The sequence below is a fragment of the Euphorbia lathyris genome, chromosome 2, assembly GCF_963576675.1.
Source record: "Euphorbia lathyris chromosome 2, ddEupLath1.1, whole genome shotgun sequence".
Lineage (NCBI taxonomy): Eukaryota > Viridiplantae > Streptophyta > Magnoliopsida > Malpighiales > Euphorbiaceae > Euphorbia > Euphorbia lathyris.
This window is the reverse complement of record NC_088911.1, coordinates 10046342-10072244: the sequence shown is the minus strand read 5'-3', so window position 1 is coordinate 10072244 and position 25903 is coordinate 10046342. Positions and strand designations below refer to the sequence as shown.

The following is a 25903-nucleotide window of genomic DNA, read 5'->3' as shown; positions in this document are numbered from 1 at the left end:
CTGAGAAAAAGTGAAGTTCTAGCACAAAGGTTGATAAGTAACAGTATACAGATATTAACAAGTATAGAAAAGTATAAAGAAATTATATATCAACAAGTATAGACGATATAAACAAAGATATTTACAATGAATGCCTAAACTAACAAATCGACCTTTGGTTCGATATTGCAGAAGAAATAAATCCCCGGCAACGGTGCCAAAAACTTGATGCGCCCTCACCTAAGGTTAGATGAGAACTCACTAAGGGATAAGTGTACCCCGTCGTTATCAAGTAATAAATTTCTGGTTTAAGTCCAGGTTATCGTCCACAGGATTTATTTCTGCAAGTACCGAGCTACTCAATCTCGGATGTTATCTAGGCTTAGGGGGGTTTTGAGTTTGTTTTGCTTAAGTTAATCTACTCCTAGGTTGAATTATACTAATCCTAGCTAAGTTATCTGATTCTAACTAAGTTATTCTATGCCTAATTAAGTTAAACTACCCCTAATTGATCTTTCACTAATGCAATTATCCGAAGGAACATGGTATGAACGATAATAATGAAGATAGATTATTAAGTCTATTGAATAAAAACCTAATCTGAGTCACTTGTATTCAAGGCGATTAACCCTACTTACCCTCCTGAAGTTCCTAGCGCGTGATTCCCTAAGGCCGAAACTAGGTCTAAGGCTCAGTAAATTGGCGCTTAATCAACTAAGAGGTCGTCAATCTCCTAGGCTCTGACTAGGTCAGATTCAGCTCGCAATATGTGCCTACTAGATTTTGGGGCTTTTGAATGAGTTAAACCAATTGAATAAAGCGTAAGACAGAGATTAGACAAATAATCATAGAACAAAACAAGAGCTAAATTATTATTAAAGGCGAAGATAAATGTCACAAGATACAATAAGTCAAGTTCGGCAACTGTATCAAAGAGTACAAACAAGGAAAGATAAAAGGAGATACAAAAATCCCTTTCAGGGAACCTCTTTACTCTGCAGCCGGCGACTTAATCTTAAGGATGGACCTTGATAATTCCTCGAGAAAAAGCTTTGAAGGAGCTTCAATGGAAGTCGAAGAAGATGGAGGAGATGGAGAGGAATTACAAGGGGAAAGCTAAGATAATTTACAAAATTGAAAGATATCTAATTTACATTGGAAAAACTCTATTTATAGGTGTGGCTCGGCCCTCTTTTTGACCTATTTTCGTGTCCTTATTGGTGTAGGAAGTCGTGGGGTCCATCGTGGCTTCGTGGGGGCGGAATTGGTCTTTTTGACCAATTCCCGCAGGTCTGCTCGGCGAGCAGGGCTACTCGCGACGAGCAGCGCCCTGCTCGGCGAGTAGGCCTCTGGCGACCTGCTCGGCGAGTAGGCATCCTGCTCGCCCGAGCAGGCCTCTGGTGGCCTGCTCGGCGAGTAGGCACAGTGCTTGGGCAGTGCCTGGGCGGTGCCTGGGCAGTGCCTGGGCGGTGCCTGGGCAGTGCCTGGGCGGTGCCTGGGCAGTGCCTGGGCTGCGCGCCGATGCTCTATTCGCCGAGCGACTGCCGGGGGTCCCCGAGACTCGATTTTTGCCTGAAATTGATCATGTTTTAACCTGCACACGCACATAAACTCCAAACAACATTAGTCCAAGGGCTAAATTGACCCGCCAATCGCTTATTTGAGCAAACGCTTCGTTTGGTGCGACTTTTGACGGATCAATTAGCTTCAAAAGATAACGGAATTATAATATGCATGCCATTTTGGCCGTATTTGCCTAAATTGATCATAAAACGAGCCTAAACAACGAAAAGTAAATAAAACGTTTCCAATTTCTAACTAACTCACACAAAAGCATTTAAATGCGAGAATTGCTCGCTTATTAACTAAATAACGCTAAAACCCGTCCTAAAACCGTACCCAAAGATAGGGTTTTTTGACCCCTATCAGTCCTCCTTTCACGTCCTGCAAGAACAATATCAACTTAAGAATCAAGATGCAATGATGAGTGATCCCTAGAACCTCGGTTCTTGGAATTCCAAACAATTATATCAACTTTTCACAAAGAGTAAACTAGTTATAAACAAAAATAGTCCCCGGCAATGGCGCCAAAAACTTGATGCTCGTAAAATATATAGAAATAAATAGGACAAGTGTATCCTATCACAACAAGTAATATAGTGCTTAAGCACAAGATCGAACCACAAGGACTATCTTTCACAACTAGTCGACCTGAGGTAGGAAACACAATTGTTCGGAAGGTTGAATATGATGTGGAGTGATTAAAGAGGTAAATTTCTAAAATAAAAGATAAAAGCGATTGAATGGTAGGATTCGAATTAATTGATGAAACAATCTAAGATGGGGATTCTCTTAATTGGATTCCATGTATGATTTATTGGGATTCAGGGGTATATCCTAATGATAATTGACGGTAATCACCTAATTAACCAAATGAAGATGGCCAATTTCATGTGGCCTATTCACATGCATTCGGTTGACGGCTTGATTAGGAATATAACCTAGGTCATGCAAAGCATTAGGTTCTGTGGTGATTAAGGCTAAAGCCGTAGCCCAGCGACTAGTCCGCACTCCTAGTGGTCTCTAGCGAGGTCAGATTATGCTAATTTGGATTAGGTAGTTCATTGGTCAGGTAACTACCTATCTGCAATCCTATATTTGTCAGACTCAAGGCATTAGGTTCAGCAATGTCAGGCTAGTTGATCATCATCGAATCTCATTCTAGCAATGATCCTATTTCTGATAAACCTAGGACATTAAGCATGCATAATCTAATCAATTGGAAACAATTCCGTACATCTAAATCCCTAATCATACATGGTTACGCAATCAATCTCATCCCCATCCCAGATTGGATGGGGATTAGTTCATAATTAAACTAACCAAATAATTAAAGCACAAATTATCAACAACAATCATAATTAATTTGAATAAGCAAAGAGTAAGAGACAGTTTAAGGAATTAGAAATCTAAAACCCGAATTTGTCTGATTCTGATTACAAAATGGGGAGAGAAATCTCCTCTACCAATCTTCAATAAGTCAAAAGCAATTACAATCAAAGAAAACTAAATTATCTCAATCTCATGTAGAGAAAAGGGGAGAAGGAAGGAAAGGAATAAGGAGAAAAAAAGATGGTAACCCTAACAAAGGAGAAGATGGCTCCTATTTATAGTGTAAACAAGGTTAGGGATATTTTAGGTATTTTTAGGTATATTTTAGGTATTTTTCAAAGCCAAATTCGCGTTTAAAAGGTAAGAGGACGCTGGAGAATTGCTCCTCAGTGTCTCGTCTCATCGAGACCAAAGGGGTCTCGACGAGACGACATGGTGTCTCGGCGAGACACTAGGCGTCTCGCCGAGACACCATGCGATGGTTCCTTTTCGGAACCATCGATACCGCCTCGTCTCGTCGAGACAGGCTGTGTCTCGACGAGATGAGGGCCTGTCTCAACGAGACAGGCATTGTCTCGACGAGACAGGCTCCAAATGGGGCAGCATTCTCTGGCTTCTCTCCTTGTAGGTCCCTGGACTTCCGAAATTCACTCTAATAGTCCCTGATGAATCCCAAAAGTGCTCCGAAGGTCCTTTATAGTCTGAAAGTATTCCATTGGCTCGGGTTTGACTCGGAAACGCTAAAATAGCCCCAAAAATCCCTGAAAACACAAAAAATGCAATAAATAACGGAAATTACTAATATCAACCAAAAACCAACAAAACGATAATATAATTGAACAGAAACATAGCAAAAACGATCTAAAATGATCCTAAAAAGACTATACAAATGGGAGCTATCACGAGGCCGTTGACTGATGACTTTACTTTGATGCCTAAGTTAGAGATGTATAAGGTGAAGTATTAAACAATTGAGAATAATTGTATAGAAGGTGTGTAGTACCTTGTTAATGTGATTTCTAGGGAATCAGTGTCCTTATATTCCTAGGATGACAGTTGGACTTGATTTAGACAAGTTGTATCCTACTTTCTCCAAATTTCATTAATTCTAGACAAATCCGACGGAATATAGTCCGAGTTGAATGTGGAGATCTTCCAATTGGTTGACGTGTCAGAGAAAGGCGATATCCCTGTATTAGTTGAATATGAAGGCTTACAATGTTCCAGTTGTTCTTGTCCATATAGGATGAGTGTACTGATATTAATTCACATGTTATCAACTAGTTTGACCTTTATTTAATTATCACTTGTGACATTCTAAACATCAATTATATCTAAGATATTTAGTGAATGTCTGATGTGATAGTTTTGTTTTTTTAGAAAAAATGTAATTGTTTCATTCATAGAAAGAATAGTACATCTCGACATAAGTAATTAAAAAATTAGAATCTAGAAGTACATCAGAGGCGATTGAATTTGCATCTTCAATATCATAGATTATGATAGAGCAATAGTAGACAATGTTTGAAACTATTTTTGCACAAAAACGAGAAACAAACTCCACCCAGAATCAATATAAGAGTCTTTTTTTCATAATCTTTCAATGGGCTCGATATATGTGATGGTACACAAAACTCTTATATTTTTCCATAAAATAAAACATAATAGCATCCATCTAGGGAGACAAACTACAATCACCTATATAGGAGAGAGCCCACAGCCACCCATATTGGGAGAAATACAAAAAAGAACAAAAAAATTCAAATAAAAGAGACATGATCAAACATACCTGATAACTTGTGAAAAAATCCTTGATCGGAGCACATCCCTGTGAGGCACCGTTGAGATCGAACGGGGACACTTCCATGCCAAAGTCAGTAATCATAAAATAAGGTTAGAATAATGTGTGTGTGTACCTTTGATCCCAAGAAGCTGGAGTATTTATATGCAATTCTGTAATAATCGCATTAATCCCCTTTATTGTCCTTCAATGTGGGTTTTGATGTTACTTTAGTTATATTTGATGGTTTTAGTATTAATGGAGTTGTTAGTATCATTAATGTCGGATGTTTCTCCTTGATAACAGTTTAGAAACCCCTGGATGGATCCGTCTCAAGAAACTTCCTTATGTTCCCTTTAGATTTTGAGAAGAGTTGCTCTTTGGAGAGCACAGTACGATGAAAGTTGTAAGCTGTGTTCGGGGGGGGGGGGGGGTGTTATTGTCTATCATTGGCCTCTATGGTAGAATCATCCGGGGGCCCGAGAGGCGGTGGTTTACCCTATGGCGGATGTCAGCGGTTCAAGTCCGCTTATCTCCAACTCGTGAACTTAGCCGGTACAAAGCTATACGATAGCACCCAATTTTTCTAATTCGTCAGTTCGATCTATGATTTATCATTCATGGCCTGGCGGATACTGATCTCTTTATTAATGGCTATTAATTGCCATTTAATTGTATTTATTCCCCTTCATGGATGGTTACAAGTGCGCCTTTTGGTATTCTTAGAACCGTCGAGGCGTATGTATGCTCTCATTGAGAACTATGGCGGGTCTCCATTATTCACTCTCATCTGACGTATCTTGTTATGACGTGTCTCGTCATGGTCCACACGACGTGGCATAATGCTAGAGACTCATTCCTTTTTCTTCATTATTTGCATATTCACCAATGCATTAATCCTGCATTAATTTCATATTAATCATGCATAAATCCCACTTTTATAAGGAATAATGGTTTACCATTGTTTCTATTAATTTTTCCTTTATTCCTCATTCTAGAATAATTTGGGTTGTTATCAATACCATAGTAATAGATTAATAAAAAAAATTTATTCAATAAAGAAAAAACCACAGCTAAGTAAAGAATGACTTATTTTTCAGCTAAAAGTCGGAAGAGAACTCTGTTCAATATGACAGTTAAATAATAGTTAAACCAATTTTTTTAAAATTTCGGTAACGTAAAACTAAAATCAATCTTATTTAGAAACGTTAAGGTTAAATTTGTACAATTTCGTACCTTACCGCTATATGCCCAATTTTTTTTTTTTTATCAAATTTTTGTGTGTTTGCTACAAAAAATTTTGGGGGTACTCGTGGAATAATACTCCCTACCAATTTATAACATATATATATATATATATATATATATATATATATATATATATATATATATATTTTCTTTAAACCAATCATGCCTATACAGTGGTATTCAAAATGATTTTGATTGGTCGGGAGGATTACTCCGGCATTAGTGTAAAATTTCTCGTTTGCTACTTTGACTAGTTTGGATTTTCGCTCTAAGCATTTAGGTATAACACAGTTAGCCCAATTAGGCCCAAACCTCGAACCAAAACCATTGATCCAAGTCCAAATCTCTTTCACCCTGTTCAACATTCTGGAGGCCAGTAGTAATCTCAATCCTTACTCTGCGCTTTAGCTTATGGTATCTCTCTGATTTCTTCATCAGATTTGTATAATAACTTCTCCTTCTTCAAATCCTGTTTTGCTTTTGGCTCTCTGTTCTTCGTGGATAATATATAAAATGCACGCCACCTGTTTGCAAAAAATTCTAGCTGAATCTCTTTGATTGTATCTCCATTTCTCAATCAAATGCATTTCGCAAGAATTAAGTTATTTTCTGCATATTTTATAGCGAAAATTTTGATTGTGTAGAACGCTCTCAATCAAATTGCAGCTATACAAAGACAGATATATCTATTTTATGCATTTCGCAAGAATATTTCTGTGTTTGCGCTCTATTGGATTATCACTGCAAATATGTAATGTTTGAATTCTGTTCCAGATTTATAGCTACAATAATAAGGTTTCTGTTTTCAGCAAATATAGTATATCGTACTTCAATCATACGTCAGTAACTTATTTCAACGACAATACTTGTTTTCTTTTAACAGTGAAGCCATTGATGGACTATTGGAGAGGTGTTCTAAGAGTTCCGGTGGGTTCTAGCAGCACAAGTTACTGCAGAGTTGCTGTATGTCTTTGCATCTCTTCTTTTTCCAAATCATTAGTTGTAAGTTGTTGCTGTTTGCTTTGTGGTTTTACGTTTGTACAAGCTCAGTGATTCTTTAACGACAGTCATTGAAATTTGTAGTCTATCTTGCAAAGTTCAATAACCTTTGTAAAACAGACAGCAAAAAGCTAAGACAATCTGTGCAATTTATCCTCTCTTTAACACAACACACGTTAGGTACCTTCTGTAAATGCCATATTCTTTTCTGGAGATAGAGTTGAGGGGACCCGGAATCCAGTGATTGAAAGACTATCTGATCTGCAGAATATAGCTGAAATTTTGGTCTCTAAATTCGGTGCTAGTGTTAATGCTTGGGTAATTGAGGCGCCCGTTTTCAATGGGCCTTTTGCCGTTTATAGAGACTTCATTCCGTCTGTAAATCGTTGTGGGGAGCCCAAATTTTACAGTGCAGCCGAATTCCCAGCTTCTACCTCAACCATCTCTCTCTTATCAAATTGCCTCAGAGAGGTACGTTAATTGTCTCCCATCCTTATTTTTATGATGCCATCATTTTCAATGCATTTACTTGAGTCAACGAATGGAAAAAAGTATCCTAAAGTGTCTGGTCTTTCTTTATTTTTGTTGAATTAGTCTTTTAATTTGACACGTTGAACGCTTAATCATCAATAACTGCACAAATTAAGTCCTTCGTTACCAACAAAAAGTTAGCTGTAAACATCAAACTCAGGTAGAAGAGTTATCACTCACTTCATATGCGTCTGAAATTTCACCTTTTACTCTATTTTTTTTTATAATCTGAGGCTTAATGTTTGTGATTATAATTGATTAATGTGTTAAATTTAAATATCAGAGACTCTTATAATGCTTTTTGCCTAAATAAATTTGTATCTGCTTTTATGAAAAATGAAAGAAAAAGAAAAGAAAAGAAAATATATCAATTTGTACAGAGACATGTCCGACGTGACACATCCTAAGCCACAAAAAATCATATCTTTACTGTCTCTTGTGCCACGTTAACATTCTGTGAGTTTTTATACACAAATTGTTTGGAATGACTTTATTGAAATCAAATGTGAAGTTAAGTGATTTCACTGAAAAGAAAATAAAGTTCAGTGTCCTTTGTGAAACAGAAATTTATCGACTTTTGCTGCAATTTACTCCATAAGGCCATGATATAAATTGTTAATATGGCAGGTAAAGAATGTCATGTCAGCAAAAGAGAAGGGACCATTGTCCACCCTGCTACAATCTCCTTCCTCTGAGCCCAAAACATTCGTTCTTGGATTTAGTAAGGGCGGTACTGTGCTTAACCAGCTAGTGACTGAGCTGAGCCTTTCAGAAGTCAAATCAAGTACACCGGAACACTGCACGAGCAAGGAATCCTCTGGGGAAGTTCATATTGTACCATGCAGTAAAGAAAGCCTCTTAAAAAGCATTGCAGAGATTCATTATGTGGATGTGGGTTTGAACTCAGCTGGTGCGTATATCACTGATCATAATGTGATTGAGAGTGTCTCCAAAATCACGCAAGGAATTCGTTTTGTCCTCCATGGAACACCAAGGCAATGGTGTGATAGACACCGAGTTTGGTTATGTAATGAAAAAGACAAACTGGTTAATCTGCTAGAATCTGCAGCTCAAAGGAGTGGAGGTAAATTAAAGGTGTGTGAAAAGTTCTATTTTGCTGATAGATCTCCTGATATGCAGATGCACTTTGAGGTAATTGAAACTATGGATGTCAGTTGAGTTTTGTCTGGCATATATTGACATCCTGACTAGTGTAACTATTCAACTTGATGATAAAATGATGAATCTGTGGTGTCGTGGTGTTCTTGAAACTGAACTGATCACTATCTTTATTCTGTTGTTAAAGTACGTCTAGAATACTATTTAGTGTGGTTTTTCTAATTAGAATAGGAAATGAAAACTTTCTCTGTAAGTGAATCCTACTAGAAAAAAGATTATACTTTTAGGCCTATAAAAGCAAGGGTTGTTGCTCTTTTATTTATGCTGAGAATTTGGAGCTTGTGCTCTTGAGATATGTATATGTGAGCTTTTGGATGTAATAGAGTCTCATGGAATTCGAAAGTTATGAACTCAGGTAAAGGATGAGATTTTGTTAATGTTGTACCAACTAACGAATCATGTGCTCTCCTCGCCCGTGGATACAGGTAAAAATAGCCGAACTATGTAAATGTCAAGGAGCCATTGATTTGACCCAAAAGCTTAAGCTGATAGGTAAGGTGCAAGAATAGCTTTTATTATTATCTCTAACACAACCCAACACTTGAATGCCCCCTGGGGTTGAAGCGTGTACAAAATAGGCCTATCTCATCATGTCTTAAAATTCCATTGAGTTGTCAGGATCTGAACTCTCGATCACTTGCTCTAAAAGACTCCGGTACCATGAAAAGGACGCTTTTATCCCAAAAGCTTAAGCTGAGAGGTAAGATCCAATAATAACTTTTGTTACTATCTCTATCTCTAACTATAAATATCTTATTCTTGTGATTACATTTCTAATTTCCTGTTCCATATATCAGACTTGTTATAATCAATTACCCGTCCAATTCCTAACAACAATTATGGGTCCAATTCCTGACATATTTGTTAGTTAATCAACTGCCGCAACATCATCTCATAAACAACATCGCAAATTTTCTCAATGCTTGGTTTCAAAATGTAATGTTGGTAATGACAAGACTAAAGTTTTTGTACTTATATACCCATTTTAATTTCTCGAGTTGTCTATTGGTAAAATGCATATTTAAGTTCCTAACAATTCAATTTTTGAACATCTTAAGTCCTTGGACAACTTAGTTATGTGTCTGATTCAAACTCCATTTAGTGCGCCTCGAACTGTCATTGTATGTATTACCATTTTACTTTATAGTTGGGCTAAAGTTATTTTAGGGGTTGACATGACATGTTGGTAGAAAAAATCTGCAGGTGACATGTTAAAACAGTAACATGCTAACAACGTGTTTAATAGAGTTCGAATCATACACATAACGGAGCCATCCAAGAGGGACTTGATGTGCTAAAAATAATTTGTCCATGGTTTAATATATATGTCCATTTTGAAAGATCAATGACTTAATATGTTCAAAAATGAAAGATCAAGAGCGTAATCGGTAAATATGCATTTTTCCTTGTTTATTTTGTTTGCTGTTATGTTCACATGCTTTCATAGATAGAGATATGGATAAGAGGAAGAGAGTGGTTTAACTTATATTGTATTGCCAAGGTATTTTCTTCATCATTACAAATTATCAGTAGAATACTAGCAAGAATCACAAAGTGTTTATTTAGATATTTAATCAAGCACACGACTCAAGGCTTTGATAAGCTTTATTTTCTCAGTTCCTGCTGCAACATTCCTTCGTCTCAGTTGATGCTGGGCCAAGAAAATGGGAAGCAAAACAACCATTAGTTAATCAGTATATATATGTGCAGTTAGGGGAGGCAATTCATGTAAGTAAATCAGTTCATGTCATGTAAATTATCAAGTTAGTGTCAAATGAGTCAATCCTAACCCAACCCACAAAAAGTTTCGTGTCATACTCATATCAATTCAATTGTGTTAGTGTTGATTTCCTGTGGTGTTATTGGATCGTGTATGTAATTAATATAGTGCATGCCCAAGGCTGCTTAGGCTGCTATATGTCAATGTAATTAATACAGAGTGTGGTCAAGGCTGCTGTAGGGTAGAGATGTTTAGGCTACTTGTGGGGGTAAGGATGTTTGACTGTCTTTGAGATAAGTAGCTAGTTGTGTATATAAATATATGTCATGTGATATAGAAAAGATTGAGAAATAAGATTACAGAAAGTTACAGTGTATATAATTGCCACCTCTATGCGTGCTTGTGTTTTGCGTATGATCAAGACAAAGATTGTACAATTAGGAAAACTTACCTTTTGCAGTCAATGGTCTTTGAAATGGGAATGTTAAACTCAACCTTACACTCTTGTGGGAGTGAGGAGGCTGCACTGTCCTTTATGTTCGGAAAGCGGGCGGCTGCTGCCTTAACACAGTCGCACGCAGCTCGCCTGTCTGCAGTGGTTGGTGCAAGGCCCTTCAATTTCTTAACCCCGGCACAACATCCAGTGGACGGAGATGCGTCTGTTCCAGTCAGGTAAGGAATGCAGGAGGCTAAACACGGGTTCACCTGGCCGCAATTGATCGCCTCTCCTGGTATTACCATCGACACGACAATGGCAACTGCAATCAACATTACAGGTACGGCTGTTGATCTCTTCATTTTTGTTGCTTGTGTGTGAATTGCTTAAACTGAGATTTTAATTAGCTTGTGATGGATATAAGCTTTAGTGTGATTGATGATATGAAAGGAGAGGGACTGAAACATGGCAATTTATAGGCTCTTAAGGACGTTATAAAGTTGAAATTTGTGGGTCAGGGATTGATGCATTCAATAAAATGTTAGTTACATTAGTTTGGTTTCTTCTTTACTTTTTAATGTCACTCTTTCAGCTTTTTCTAACAGTGAGGATAGAAGAGGATGAGCTTTTGGATGCTTCTTTATTCTGATCTGAGATACAATATCTTAAGCTTATTCTGAAATGAAAATCCAACGAACTAGCCACACTATATCTTACAGGCTGTACATCTCTGACATGGCAATTAGACCTGTTAATGAGTCGTGTTGGGCCAGGTCTCACGGATTTACACCTAAAAGCGCTCGGTCCAAATCCAAATCCAAATCCATCCCGTTATCAATTTAACTGGGATTGAGATGCTTTAGGCTTAGACTTGAAATCAAATTCCTAGCCCAGCCTGAACAAGTAAACCTCCTTATCAATTTTTCATTTTAAAATTATATTACATAAAATGTCTATAAATTCTGTTATTTTAATATTAATACATATATTGTAATAATAAAAATAAATAATTATCAATATTAATAGATCAGGTCGAGTGGGACTATCCTATTTTTATAAATCCCAAGTCCATTATAAAAATAGGTGAGCTTAAACGGGCCTGGGCCAAGCTGAGCGTAATGTTATTTTTTCTTGTCCAAGCTCTGCCTGTTGGGCACGGACTTGACGACGGCTATCCCAAGGCATGAAGTCTAATGGTAATTAAGTATTTTTTTCACTTAATTATGGGGTTTTTTTCTTATAGAAAAGTTTAGATGTAGGAGGGGAATTTCGAGGCCAAGGCTAAAGAAAGCCTCAAGGACAGAGTGACTTAATTATGAGAGCCACATATTTCCAAAAGTAGCAACAAAAATCAAATGTAGAAGAAAATCTCATAAGAATCGTGTTATTTGTTGTTGCTAAATATTTTAGTTGATTTTTTTACAAAATAGCTATCAGCTGCTGGTTCTGAATTATTTTTGAACACATTAAACCCCCTTCGATAATCCAATTATGTGTGATTTAAATTCCGTTTAGCGTGCATGGAAGTATGTCATTGTTTCCTTTATTACAGAATAAGTCGATGTAATAAATGTAAGCATGCCTAAGGCTGTTGTGACATCTAGATGGCTGCTAGCGGGGCTGCTATGTTTGCTTAATTGTAGGAATTAAGCAGTAGTAACTTAGGGAGAATCTTGTATTATTGTATAAGTATATTACGTAGACTCTTATATTACATGGTATCCCATGTATGTCTTTCTATTTTCTTCCTATTTTTACAGCCTTAAAGTAAAATAGTTAAACTAAATGAGTTTGATTGGGTTACTTTAGGGCATAGTTGTATATGGCGCCTCAACACCTCTTATCTTGTAACTGGAACTCAGAAAACAGGAACAGACCGAACAAAAATAAATGGGCAGAGTCGCGGACAATGTCGCTTTCTTTAAGACGTTCGCGGAACTGCCGGAAAATTGCAAACAGTATGAACTCCGGTCGCCTCCAGGATAAAACAGCCATCTGTAAATACGATTTTGTATTGCATCGTACAAAATCGTTTCTTTCTACACTCTCAATTGCTCAGTATCAAAAAAACACAGAATGAATAGTTTCGTAAATACAGACTGAATGAATCAAAATTAATTGTGAGTGAATGGCAGTCTCACACCACCTATTTATACAGAAAAATAGAGCTGTTGAAGCTCTGATTTACAGGAGAGAAAGTGGGAGAGAAAACAGGGGAAGGTGGTGAGACTGAGTTTTCAGAAAGCCACGTTCAGAAAATAGATGCTAAGAGAATAACGTTCAGAAAGACTAATTCAGAGTAGTATTTAATTAAATAAAAATAAAAAACGAATTTATTAAAATAATAATAAAAAATTATTATTAATTTTTCAATAAAAAAAAATATATTACACCACACCAACCCGGTCAGACGGACGGCGGCGGCGGCAGCGCGCGCGTGTGGTGGTCAACCAAGAGGTAGGTCCTCACCCTTTCACAAAAGTGGGTACCCCTTGAGGCACACCCCAAGCATGTGAGGACCTCCTTTATAAATATCTCCACCAAGTGCTTTGAAAGCAATGTGTGATACTTTTCACTTGAAAAACTTAAAGACACATGAGCTTATTTCATATATTATAATTGGGCCAAGCCCAACAATCCCCCACTAGAATTTTTGAAAAACGTTTTACTGAGCAGTTACATAAGGTCAGACATAAACAGAGGTATCTTTCGATTTGAACCTTTGCGTAGTGAGTATAGTTCAGATTTTACTAGAGTGACTCGTAGTCTTGAACTCTATCTCTGATGTATATCACGCCATAACCTTTTCAGAGTGTAGTTCTAGTAGCCCGTGCGTTTATGGCCATGCACGTCTATCCCAGTTTAATGAATGCTCTAGAGTTTTGCCCTAAACTCATAGGAAGCGGCCTCACTTCCACATTCATATAGGTGAGTCTATCAAAAGTACTCCTGTAGCTATGTACTTCACTCCAAATGGAGTATAGATTTCATTAAGAGTTTCTATTATCTCAACCTCAAATCGCTTCAGGATATTCATGCTTCAAATTGCATGATCTGACACATATTATAACACAACTTGTTATTACCCATTGAACCTATTTCTTGGGATCTCCAGTCTATAGGGTGGGTTACCATTGTGTGTAACTCATCACTGTAGGGGCATAAGTCCCATACTCTTTGCCGTATTATGGATTTTCTCTCTAGCTAATCCTTTCGTCAAAGGATCAACTAAATTCTCTTCTGAGCGTATGTGATCCACTCTAACAGCTCCTTTAGTGAGTAGCTCTCTCACAGTGCTGTGCTTACGACGTATCTGTCGTTTCTTATCGTTGTAATAACGATTCTGAATCTTAGCAATAGCCGCGGTACTATCGCAGTGGATCAATACAGCTGGTATCGGTTTTTCCCATAGGGGAATCTCAGTTAACAGACTTCTCAACCAACCTGCTTCTTCACTAGCCACAGCTAGTGCAATCAGTTCTGATTCCATGGTTGATTGAGCTAGGATAGTCTATTTCTTAGACTTCCATGAAACGGCACCACCAGCTATATTGAAAATATAGCCACTAGTAGCCTTGGAATCATCTGATAAGGTATTCCAGTCAGCATCACTATATCCTTCAAGGACTGCTGGAAACATTTGATAATGTAATCCAAGTTTCATGGTTCTTTTAAGGTATCTCATGACCCTTTCTATAGCATTCCAATGCTCCACACTAGGTCTACTAGTAAATCTGCATAGCAATCCTACGACATATGCAATGTCGGGTCTAGTACAATCAGTGGCATAACGAAGGCTGCCAATTATGCTAGCATACTCTGATTGTCTTACACTGTCTCCAGTGTTCTTAAAAAGTTTTATACTAGGGTCATAAGGTGTACATGCAGGTTTACAATCAAAGTAGTTATATTTCTTTAGAATCTTCTCAACGTAGTGAGATTGATCTAAAGAAATTCCAGTTTCAGACCTAGTTATCTTTATGCCAAGAATGACGTTCGCTTCTCCTAGATCTTTCATGTCAAAGTTTTCACAAAGCATTGACTTAACAACATTCACAACATGATTATTAGATCCAAAAATAAGCAAGTCATCAACATATAAGCAAATAATGGTGCAAAGACCATTTTCATATTTGTAGTAGATACACTTATCACTTTCATTCACCTTAAAGCCATTTGAAATAATCAAGTTATCAAATTTTGCATGCCATTGCTTAGGTGCTTGTTTTAGTCCATATAAAGACTTATCTAACTTACATACCTTATGGGCTTGATCAAAAACTACAAAGCCCTAAGGTTGATCCATATAAACCTCTTCTTCTAACTCACCATTCAAAAACGCAGTTTTAACGTCCATTTGGTGCACCACTAGATTGTGCACAGAAGCAATAGCAATCAAAACACGTATAGACGTAATCCTAGTGACAGGTGAATAAGTATCAAAGAAATCAACATTTTCTCTTTGTCTAAAGCCTTTAGCTACAAGGCGAGCCTTAAACTTATCTACTGAACCATCAGGTTTCAGTTTCTTCTTAAGGATCCATTTACAACCTATTGGTTTACAACCTGGTGGTAAGTCTACTAAGTGCCAAGTTTGGTTTGACTCAAGTGAGTCCATTTCATCATTAATGGCTTCTTGCCATAAATCAGCATCTAATGAGGTTAAGGCTTCTTGTATAGTAAGTGGATCCTCTTCTACTGTGAAAGCATAAAAGTCAGAACCAAAGTCTTTAGATACTCTAGGTCTCTTACTTCTCCTAGGTTCAGATTCCTCAATCTCTTTTTGCACTATAGGTCTAATAGCAGGCATGTTACTAGATGCACCCCCACTATTTCTCAATTTAAAAGGAAATCTATCTTCATAAAAGTCGGCATCATTTGACTCCAAAATGACTTTTGCATTCAAATCATAGAACCTATATGCTTTGCTATTCACAGCATATCCAATAAACACACATTCATAAGCCCTACTAGCAAGTTTGACTCTCTTTGGGTCAGGAATCCTGACATAAGCCAAACAACCCCAAGTTCTAAAATATGATAGGCTAGGTGTTTTATTTTTCAAGATCTCATAAGGAGAGATTTTGCTTCTTGATTTGGGGACCCTATTTAGCACATAGCAAACAGTCAAAAGGATTTCTCCCCACCAATGTGAGGCAGCACCTGAACTAAGCATAATCGCTACTACATATTCGGTAAGTGTCCTATTTTTCCTTTCAGCCTTTCCGTTCATTTCTGGTGAATAAGGTGCTGTGGTTTCATGTATAATGCCATGTGTTTTATAGAAATCAATAAACAGGCTAGAACCATATTCCGTGCCTCTATCACTACGAGGTCTCTTGACTTTCCTATTGTATTGATTTTCTATTTCAACTATGAACAACTTAAACATGTCAAACGCTTCACTTTTATTTTTCATCAAATAAACAAAAGCAAAGTCAGAACAATCATCAATAAAGGTTATAAAATACCGTTTGTCATTTCTAGTCAACTTTCCATCTAATTCACATATATCAGAATGAATTAAATCTAGAGGTTCAGAATTCCTAACAACAGATTTATGAGGTGTTTTTGTGATTTTTGCCTGACTACAATAATCACATTTAAGAAACTCATTCAAATTCAATTTTGGAATTAATCATAAGTTACTCATATTTTTAATGATACGCTTATTAACATGACAAAAACGAGGATGCCAAACATTAAAAGTACACAAGGAGTAAACAGAAGCATTCACTTTATTAATCTCAACATTCAACTTAAACATGCCTTCAGTAGCATAGCCTTTTCCTACAAATACATTGTTCTTAGTCAAAGTAAATAAATCTGCTTCTATAGTCTGAGTGAAACTAGCCTTGTTGAGAAGATAGTCCGAAACCAAATTTTTCCTCATTTCTGGAGTATGCATCACATCCTTCAAAGTAAGGTTTTTCAGATGTGAAGTTCAATTCCACATTACCAATTCCAGCAACAATAGTGGTATGAGAATCACCCAATAACACTTTTTTTTTATCTTCGGTCACAGCAGTGTATGTTTTGAACATACTTCTATCATAGCAAACATGGCGAGAAGCACCAGTGTCTACCCACCACCCATTTGATCCACCTATGAGGTTGATCTTAGAAATCATAGCAACAAAATTATGTTGCTCTTCAGTCAGGTTAACACTAGGAGTAGTGTTTGGCCTGTTCCTGCACTTACGTGCCATATGACCTGGTTTCGCACAATTAAAGCATAGGAAAGCAGCATCATTTCTAGGTGGTTGTTGCTGTGGCCTATTTTGGTTCCTTTGAAGGTTCCAATTCAAATTAACTCGGGTGTTGCGATTTTGGATTGGTTTGCGGTTCTGATTCTTAAAATTCTTTTGAGTGGGTTTCAGAATCGCAGTGGACCTTTTAGTGTTATTAGAAACAATAAGCACTTCTTCTTTTAAATCTTGTTTTCGAGCTTCCTCCTCAATTCGGAGGCGTGTAATCAGACTTTCCATCGAAAATTCTTTTGTTTTGTGCCTCAAAACATTTTTAAAATCTTTCCACGAATGAGGCAATTTGTCAATAATGACAGCAACTTGAAATTGATCATTTAGAGGCATACCATCTAAAATGATTTCACGTGCTATCTTTTGCAATTCATGAGATTGAATCTCCAGTGATTTGTCATCCGTCATTTGAAATTTGAGGTAGCGGCTGACAACATATTTTTTCGATCCAGCCTCCTCAGTGTCATACTTCCTCTGCAGAGCTTCCCAAATTTCTTTGGCAGTTTTTTCTTCAGCAGTGTAATAATCATATAGGTCATCTGTCAACCCATTGAGAATATAGTTTTTGCACAGAAAATCATTTTCTGTCCATCTTTCAGCAGCACGAACAGTAGCACGAACATTTGCCTCATCACCATCTTCAGGAACAATCGGCTTTTCAGAAGTCAGAACAGAAGCTACCTTCTTTGTTGTGAGGTAGAACAACATCTTCTGTCTCCATCTTTCCATCTTCGGAAGTGAGCTCCTTCAAACCGGAATGGTTTGTTGATTTCAGCAATCCCATTTGATTGTTCGGTAGCCATCAGCAGCAATTGAACTCGTCTTAAAATTCTTGTAACTGGAACTCAGAAAACAGGAACAGACCGAACAAAAATAAATGGGCAGAGTCGCTTTCTTTAAGACGTTCGCGGAACTGCCGGAAAATTGCAAACAGTATGAATTCCGGTCGCCTCCAGGATAAAACAGCCATCTGAAAAAAAAATTATATTATTTACACCACACCCAACCCAACCCGGCCCGGTCGGGCGGCGGCGCGCGCGTGGTGGTCAACCAAGAGGTAGATCCTCACCCTTTCACAAAAATGGGTACCCCTTGGGGCACACCCCAAGCATGTGAGGACCTCCTTTATAAATATCTCCACCAAGTGCTTTGAAAGCAATGTGGGATACTTTTCACTTGAAAAACTTAAAGACACATGAGCTTATTTCATAAATTATAATTGGGCCAAGCCCAACACTTATGATGTGTGTTGTAATTGTGGCGCGCTTTGTGCGCCTATGCACGGTGATCAGAGGCATGCCAGGGTGGCATACGTACTGTTTAGGGGTTTTAAAAGAGTTTAATATTCACTGTTGGATCAGACACATCTAGGGTCCAAAATAAATAAATAAATAAAGCAAAAAAAGGAAGATACACTTGAATTTGGAGACACAGGATCTGTTTGGCAAATAGCTTGGCAAATAGCTGTTAGTTGATTACCTTTTTGGTTAGTTGATTTGACTAGCTGATTGTGTAAAATTGTTTGGTAAAACTTAGCTGATTGCTAATAGCTGTTTGGATAAATGACAAATAAAGACATTATAAAACAATTATTTGGGGTTAAAGAGTAATAAATAGGAGTAAAAATATCATTCATAAGAGATGAAGCAATAAACTAATTGAAAAAGCTCTTTCAAAATTAGCTATTTGGATCCAATGAGCTTTTTCAAACATCTTTTCACCAAACACCATTGTTAGAGGTTTGACTAGTCAAAACATCTAAAGTGACTTAAACCTCTAATTTTACCCAAAAAGCTTTTTACCAAACAAGTCACACGAGATAAAAAAAACAAAAAAAGAAGAGAGAAAGAAGCAGGGGGAAACAGAACAGAGAACAAACAGAGCTATATACTTGAAAAAGAATAGAGTGGTTAAAGAAACACACAATGAATTATTTTTGAAAGTGAAGAGCAGCGAATTTCCAAGAACAGCATGAGAAGTAACTACTAGTCAAATCAAATTAGGATTTGCTATTTATTTCAGCAATTGAACTTTAAGTTTAGAATTTATTTATGATTAAGAATATTGTCATGGTGGGGTATTTATTTCATTTTGATTTTAGAATTTATCATTATTATAGTTAAAATATTATAATTGATAGTTTTCTGAATTTTATTTTGTGTGTTTGCTGACGCGCTAGGCTCCAGAACTTCTTTGCGCCTGAGTGCAACGTGTGCATTTAATAACTATGCGGTAGGGGTTATGGTAAAGTTAGTTTAAGTTTGATGTGGTAAGGTTATTTTACATGACTTGTTAGGAAAAATTTATCTAATGTGGTGATTTACGTGTCAGGTGACATGTTACAATAGTGATATGCTAGAAGTTCCACCCACGCTAAACGGACTTTGAATGACATGTAATTAATTATGTTAAAAAATAATTGTTCAATGGCTTAATATATCCATTTAATAGATAAGAGGCTTAATATGTTCAAAATTGGCTTAATACATCTTTGACCTCTTATACTTGTCCAAAAAAATCAACTCAACTTGCTCAGAGTGATCAATTGATTCTCTAAAAGGTACTTATTAGGTACTTTCAACTTTCTTAAAGTGATCTATTAGTCTCGTGAACTTGCTTAACATGTTTCAAAATCTCTCCTTACTCCGCCACATGGATTTTAGGGGTTAATTGTTTACTTTAAACAAGTATAGGGGTCAATAGAACATTTTTAAAATTTAAGGATCGCATGATGTATTAAGCCTAAAAAAATTAATTGTTCAAGAGTTTAATATATCTATTTAAAATATCAAGAACTTAATTAGTAAATATTGAATTAACCACGCGCTTAAATATGCATTTTCATTTGTTTGTTTCATAAACATTAACCTACTAAGTTCGTGTTGTGTTCATCTTGTTTTGTTATATAATTGCCGCCTCTAACTGCAGTGGCGAATACAGGATTGTTCGGCTGAGGGAGCCGATTTTACACGTGGTGTGTAATTTTTTTTTTGTTAAATCGAATTTGTTTAAATTTTTTTTTATAATATGAGTGGTTAAGAAATAATTTGTAAGTACCAATGTAAAACTTGTCAAAATAAAGCTATATTGTGTTTAAAAATTCTTAACATATATAAAAAAAAATTGTCTAATAGAAAAAATCGGATTTAGAAAGGACCTAATAAGCAAAAAAAATTTAGAAATTTTGATTTAAAAATGGCCTAACAGACAAAAAAAAAATAGAAATTTGGATTTAAAAAGTGCATAACAGGGTAAAAAATTTATAATTTTGGATTTGGAGATAGCCTAATAGGCAAAAAAAAAAAAAAAGAAATTTTAGATTTAGAGAGGTCTAACCGGACCTGAGCCAATTTTGGAGTGTCAATATAGCATGCCATCTAAATTTCTTGGAAATATGGGGCCAGAGCCACCGTAGCCTCAAATTTTGAAGAGACGTGAGGGGCCGAAACTACTGGTGAGTATAGTGGTTTCGGCGGCTGGAGGGGCTTGGCCCCTGGCCCCCTCCTGTGTCCGCCCCTGTCTAAGTGTGCTTGTGTTTTGCGTATGATCAAGACAAAGATTGCGCAATTAGGAAAACTTACGTTTTGCAGTCAATGGTCTTTGAAATGGGAATGTTAACTTCAACTTTACACGCATTTGGGAGCGAGGAGGCTGCATTGTCCTTTATGTTCGGATAGCGAGCCGCTGCTGCCTTAACACAGTCGCACGCAGCTCGCCTATCCGCGGTAGTTGGTGCAAGGCCCTTCAATTTCTTAACCCCGGCACAACATCCAGTGGACGGAGAAGCGTCTGCTCCAGTCAAGTAAGGAATGCAGGAGGCTAAGCACGGGTTCACCTGGCCGCAATCAATCGCCTCTCCGGGCATTACCATCACTGCGACAATGGCAACCACAACCAGCATTAAAGGTATGGCTGCTGATCTCTTCATTTTTGCTTAAACTGAGATTCTAATTAGCTTGTAGTGTGATGATGTGAAAGAAGAGGGGCTGAAATATGGGAATTTATAGGGTCTTTAAGGAGGTTGTAAAGTTGAAATTGGGTCACGGATTGAGGCATCCACTGAAATGTTTGTTACATTACTTTGGTTTCTTCTCTACTTTTTTCTATGTCACTCTTTCACCTTTTCTAACAATAAAGAGAGAGGATGAGCTTTGGGCTTTCGGTAGGGTTGTAATAGAGTCAAGCTTTGGCATGTTTATAGTCATCTTTTTAAAAAATTGACAAGTTAGAACTCAATATGTTATTCGTAAGCTAGTAGCTTGATTTGTTAACGAGCTTTGCTTGTGAGCATTTTGTTATTTATGAATTTTGCTTGCAAACAACTTATAATTATGTTCGTTTGAAATTTCTTTAACACAAAATTATATAATTTATAAATCTTGTTTCATCGTGCTCAATCTCGGCTTATTTAGGAATCGAGCCGAACACAGTCGACCTTCTATCGAGCCGAAAGCCGAGATACTAATGAGCGACTTGGGTCATTTATAGCCCAATAACATGTTAGGCTAGGCCACTTTGGGCTTTGGATGAGCTTTGGGCTTTTGTTGTGCTTTTTCATTCTGATCTAAGATACTACTCCTCCCTTTTTACTTGTGGCTTTATATTTAGGCAAATGTTATATACGACCCTAAGGGTTGTATATAAACATTAATTATCCATATGTTTTTTTTATATTTTTCATAAAAATAATAATTTTAATTCTAAAATAAACATTTATAGGTATTGGAAATATAACAATATATTATGATAAATGCATTTAAATATTAAAATATTTAACAAATTGTATGTATTGGAAAATAAAATTAACACTAATAACAAGAATTTTGAGGTTTTTTATTTACAGCCCTAAGGGCTGTAAATATCAGAACCCTTATATTTACCGTTTTTAAATTTCGAACTGATATTTATTATTTTTTTTCCAATTTTACCCGTATGTTGGTAAATTACACCTATGGCCACTGAATTTTATCAATTTTCACTTCATGACTACTGAATTTTATCAATTTTCACTTCATGACCACTGAACCTCCAAATATAACATAAACGTTAGTGGCGGATGCAGGGGGGTCAAAGGGGGCATTTGCTCCCCTTCATCCCTAAAAAGAAAAAAAAAATTTTAGTCCTAAAAGAATGGTTAAAGTGCAAAAATACCCCTAACGTTTTGGGTCAGGAGTAATTTTACCCCTAACGTCTAAAATGGTGCAATTTTATCCCTAATGTTGGAAGCCAAAAACAGTTTTACCCCTAACGTTGATAAATTGGGTCAATTTGAGAAATAATTCATCAAACTGTCTTCTCGGTCATGAATCTTGTCATCTACACTTCACATATGCGTTATTTTATCAGTAACAAATCACAAACATATGTTGGGATGTGAAAAAAATATTAAAAAAATATTAAAAATATACTGTCTTTTGTACGAATTAGACAAAAAAAAAATTCAAAAAATTCACCGAATTTATAAATACTAATCTCCACTTTTATTATTAAATTACAAAAAACATTATATCATTTTTTAGAACAAATTGATATGCAATTGGTGCAAAATAAAGAAAAAAAATGACTGTATGTTATAATAGTGTCTGAAATTGATCCAATTTATGAAGGTTATGGGTAAAATTGATCTTGGCTACAAACATTAGGGGTAAAATTGTACCATTTTAGACGTTAGGGATAAAATTTCTCCTGACCCAAAACGTTAAGGGTATTAAACGTCACTAAATTTTACACTTGCTCACACGTGGTGAGTAAACTTTAACTAGCTCCTCAAAATGACTCTTAACGACCTTAAAATAAAAATATTTAAGAATTAAAGCTGTTCAGAACGATATTGACCATGAAACCACATTTTTGGAGTGTTCTATCTAAAAATCCACTTTCCCTCTCCTCCAAGCAACATATAAATGACCTCAAAATAAAAAATTTCAAGAATTAAAGTTGCTTAGAATATTATTAATTCTTGAATTTTTTTTATTTGAGGCGTTGAATGGAGTTTAGTGTCCACGTGTGTAACAAAGTGTAAAGTTCAGTGAATTTTATGTTACATTGTGAAGTTCAATAGTTATATGTGAATATTGGTAAAATTCAATGCGGATTGATGTAATTTACCCATTTTATATCTTTGAGGTTACGAGAATACTCAAATCATAATTTAGTCTTACTTACTTAATTTTATCGTAAAATTAGAACAAATTAATGCTCTTTAATCCTAATGAATATAACAGAAGCAATAAGTAAAAAGTAACGGAGAGAGTATGTGTTAAGCATTTTGTCTATTTGTCGAGAACTTCTACGTGGATCGGATGTAATGGATCCAACTAATAGAAAAAGAGAAACGTGCTATTTTATTGAAAGATGATTGATATAAAGAAAGTGCATAATTATTATGTTTCTATTGGCAATGTTCAATAGACCGAGACCATAATAAAATTTCTCTTATTTGTCTTATCCTTTACAATGATGTGCTGAAACAAAAATCCAACCAACCTCATCTATACCATACAGGTGGTTATAATATAGGATATGACAATTAGATTTGTTCATGAGCTCGGGTTTGGGCTGCGAGTCTCACAATTTACACCTAAAAAGCATTTGGTCAAAAGTTTAGTCTAACTCGTTATCAATTATACATGGCTTGAAATGGTTCGAATTTGGATTTAAAAATCAAATTCCAAACCTAACCTAAATAGATCCACCTCTTTATCAATTTTTTATTTTTTATTTTTGAATTATATTATATAAAATGTATATAAATTATGTTATTTTAATACTATATATATATGAGATCAACCGATTTTTATTCATTTCAAATCTGATATAAAAATAAGGGACTGTTTGGTTGCTTATTTTCATGTTCCTATTTGCATTTTCACTTCAAAATAGAGAGTTTTAAGCGTTTGGTTAGTGACTTCCTCTCTGTCTTTTACACATGAAAAGTAGCATTTTACAAAAATAGGGAATCTATACTTTTTGAAAAAGCAGATTTTTTCCAACAACAAATAACAAACTGTAACAGTAAATAACAAACGGTACGCATAAACCAAATGAGACATAATTGCCTTTTGAATTGATAGTTATACAGCCATTGTTTCAACTTTTATATGCTATTTTTTTTTTTTTTTTTTTTTTTTTTGGTACCATGCATTTCAGAGTTTTTTTTATTAATTATAGAACAATTAATTGGCTTTTATAATATGACAATTAAATTAAATTAAATTACAACTAGTTACAAAGCAATAAAGTTTTCATAATGAATTCCTAAGCATTTGGGAAGACTATTCTTTTTTAGCAAATATTATAACTATAAATATGAAGATTTTTTTCTTTTTACAGTTATAAGACAAAAAATTAGTTTTAATATGAGAATTTAATTCAATACAATACAAAGCAATAAAAGCTTTTAAACCCAAAATTTAAGTTTTTTTACAGTTATAAATCAATTGATTAACAATTAATTGGTTTTAATATCACAATTTAATTCAACTAAATTGAATTATAACCAGTTTCAAAGTAATAAAGTTTCCAAACTCAAAATTCAATTGTTAAACATATTAATGGTTATTTAATTTGGTGGTTTTCAATAAAAGAAAGAAAAAAAATTACCTAGTTGTTTTTATTCTGATTTCTATATATATTGGTCTTATTTCTATTTCCTTTCCCCTTTCATTAAAACAAAAGACAACTTCGACAATAATGGCAACTCTTTTCGAAGAATTGATAGAAGATATACTTTCAAGACTGCCGGTGAAATCTCTTCTCAGATTCAAAATTATTTCCAAAAAGTGGTGCTATTTAATTTCTAAAAACAATAAATTTCATTTGAAACAATTATCATTTTCGTCTAAAAATCTTATTTTGTACCAATTAATTACTGTGGGTGGAGTTATATTTCAATATTCAAATATCGATAATTATGCATCACGCAGAATCGAATTTCCTCTTGAAATAGCGAAGCCATGTAAACTAATAGGGTCGGCCAATGGATTGATTTGTATAGCCTCATCCTATGAAGGAGACTGTTGCTTTATATGGAATCCGTGCATTGGAGAGTGTAAAAAAATATCCATACCCTTTCGAGCGGCTGGTTGTGGACTATTTGGGTTCGGCTATGATTCAATTTCTGATGATTACAAAATTGTTGGAGATTGGGATTCTCACCTTCGAATTTTTTCGTTGAAAACAAATTCATGGAAGATACTGGAATACTCTTTCGAATATGCACTAGTAGTGACGGCTTTGCATTCAAATGGAGCTCTTCATTGGTGTGTTTTTCCACATATCGCTGCTTTTGATTTAGCAAAGGAGAAAATTGTGTTTCTAGATCTACCCGAATTAAAGCAATTTGTTGATGACGGATATCATTCTTCTTGCGTTCCGTTGTTTGACTACCAAGGCTCGTTATGTGTATCGGGAAAAAAGTGTATATGGGTGATGAAGGAATACGGCAACTCAAAATCTTGGGCTAAATTAAGTGCATCTCTACCTAGAGATTACGCAAAACCAGTCAGTATTTCTAGGCTTGGCGAAGTAGTATTTCACACCGATGATGGATTTGTAAAATCCGATATCCAAGGTAGAATGTCCGATGATGACATATCACAAATTATGTATTATGGAGATACAGTTGTATTCAAAGAGTCCCTAATTTCACCCGAATATTTCCATCCATAAAGATCGGATTTAGATTGTTAATGTTGTTTGTTTAAGTTACAAATAAGTGTTATAGGTTAAGCTTTTTCTATGATAATAAATGTGTTGAGTTATGTTGAAACGTGATACTAGTTTGATAATAACTTCCTACGTTATTGTATTGTTATGTAGTTGTTTAATATATATTAACCTGTTGGTTGAGAGCTTACCTATGATCCTAGAGGTTATGG

General features: G+C 35.7%; 1 protein-coding gene across 9 annotated transcripts; it reads left to right on the top strand.

Annotated features, from left to right (window-relative positions):
* The first annotated feature begins 6217 nt into the window (after window positions 1–6217).
* Window positions 6218–21197, top strand: LOC136216556 (uncharacterized). 9 transcript variants are annotated; one of them, XR_010683337.1, is made up of 7 exons: window positions 6342–6650; window positions 6783–6901; window positions 7079–7369; window positions 8057–8524; window positions 9034–9100; window positions 9227–11104; window positions 20615–21197. XR_010683337.1 is itself a non-coding variant. In XM_066003093.1 (7 exons), exons 1-6 carry the CDS (start codon window positions 6593–6595, stop codon window positions 9298–9300), a joined length of 1077 nt encoding a protein of 358 aa, XP_065859165.1. In that variant the 5' UTR covers window positions 6342–6592; the 3' UTR covers window positions 9301–9308; window positions 9406–12056. The 9 variants fall into 9 exon arrangements, 7 of the variants coding, with proteins under 7 accessions (XP_065859170.1, XP_065859168.1, XP_065859166.1 ...); XR_010683336.1 differs by lacking the exon at window positions 20615–21197 and having other exon boundaries at window positions 9227–10336; window positions 10789–12056; XM_066003093.1 differs by lacking the exon at window positions 20615–21197 and having other exon boundaries at window positions 9227–9308; window positions 9406–12056.
* Window positions 21198–25903: the final 4706 nt, after the last annotated feature.

What these genes read in the sequence shown, in the direction of transcription:
- LOC136216556 (XM_066003093.1), top strand. Translation starts at nt 6,593, where the DNA reads ATGCATTTCGCAAGAATATTTCTGTGTTTGCGCTCTATTGGATTATCA. An exon ending in CTTTTTCCAAATCATTAGTT is followed by an intron (nt 6,902 to 7,078) that starts GTAAGTTGTTGC and finishes AACACACGTTAG; the next exon opens with GTACCTTCTGTAAATGCCAT. An exon ending in GGAGTGGAGGTAAATTAAAG is followed by an intron (nt 8,525 to 9,033) that starts GTGTGTGAAAAG and finishes CCGTGGATACAG; the next exon opens with GTAAAAATAGCCGAACTATG.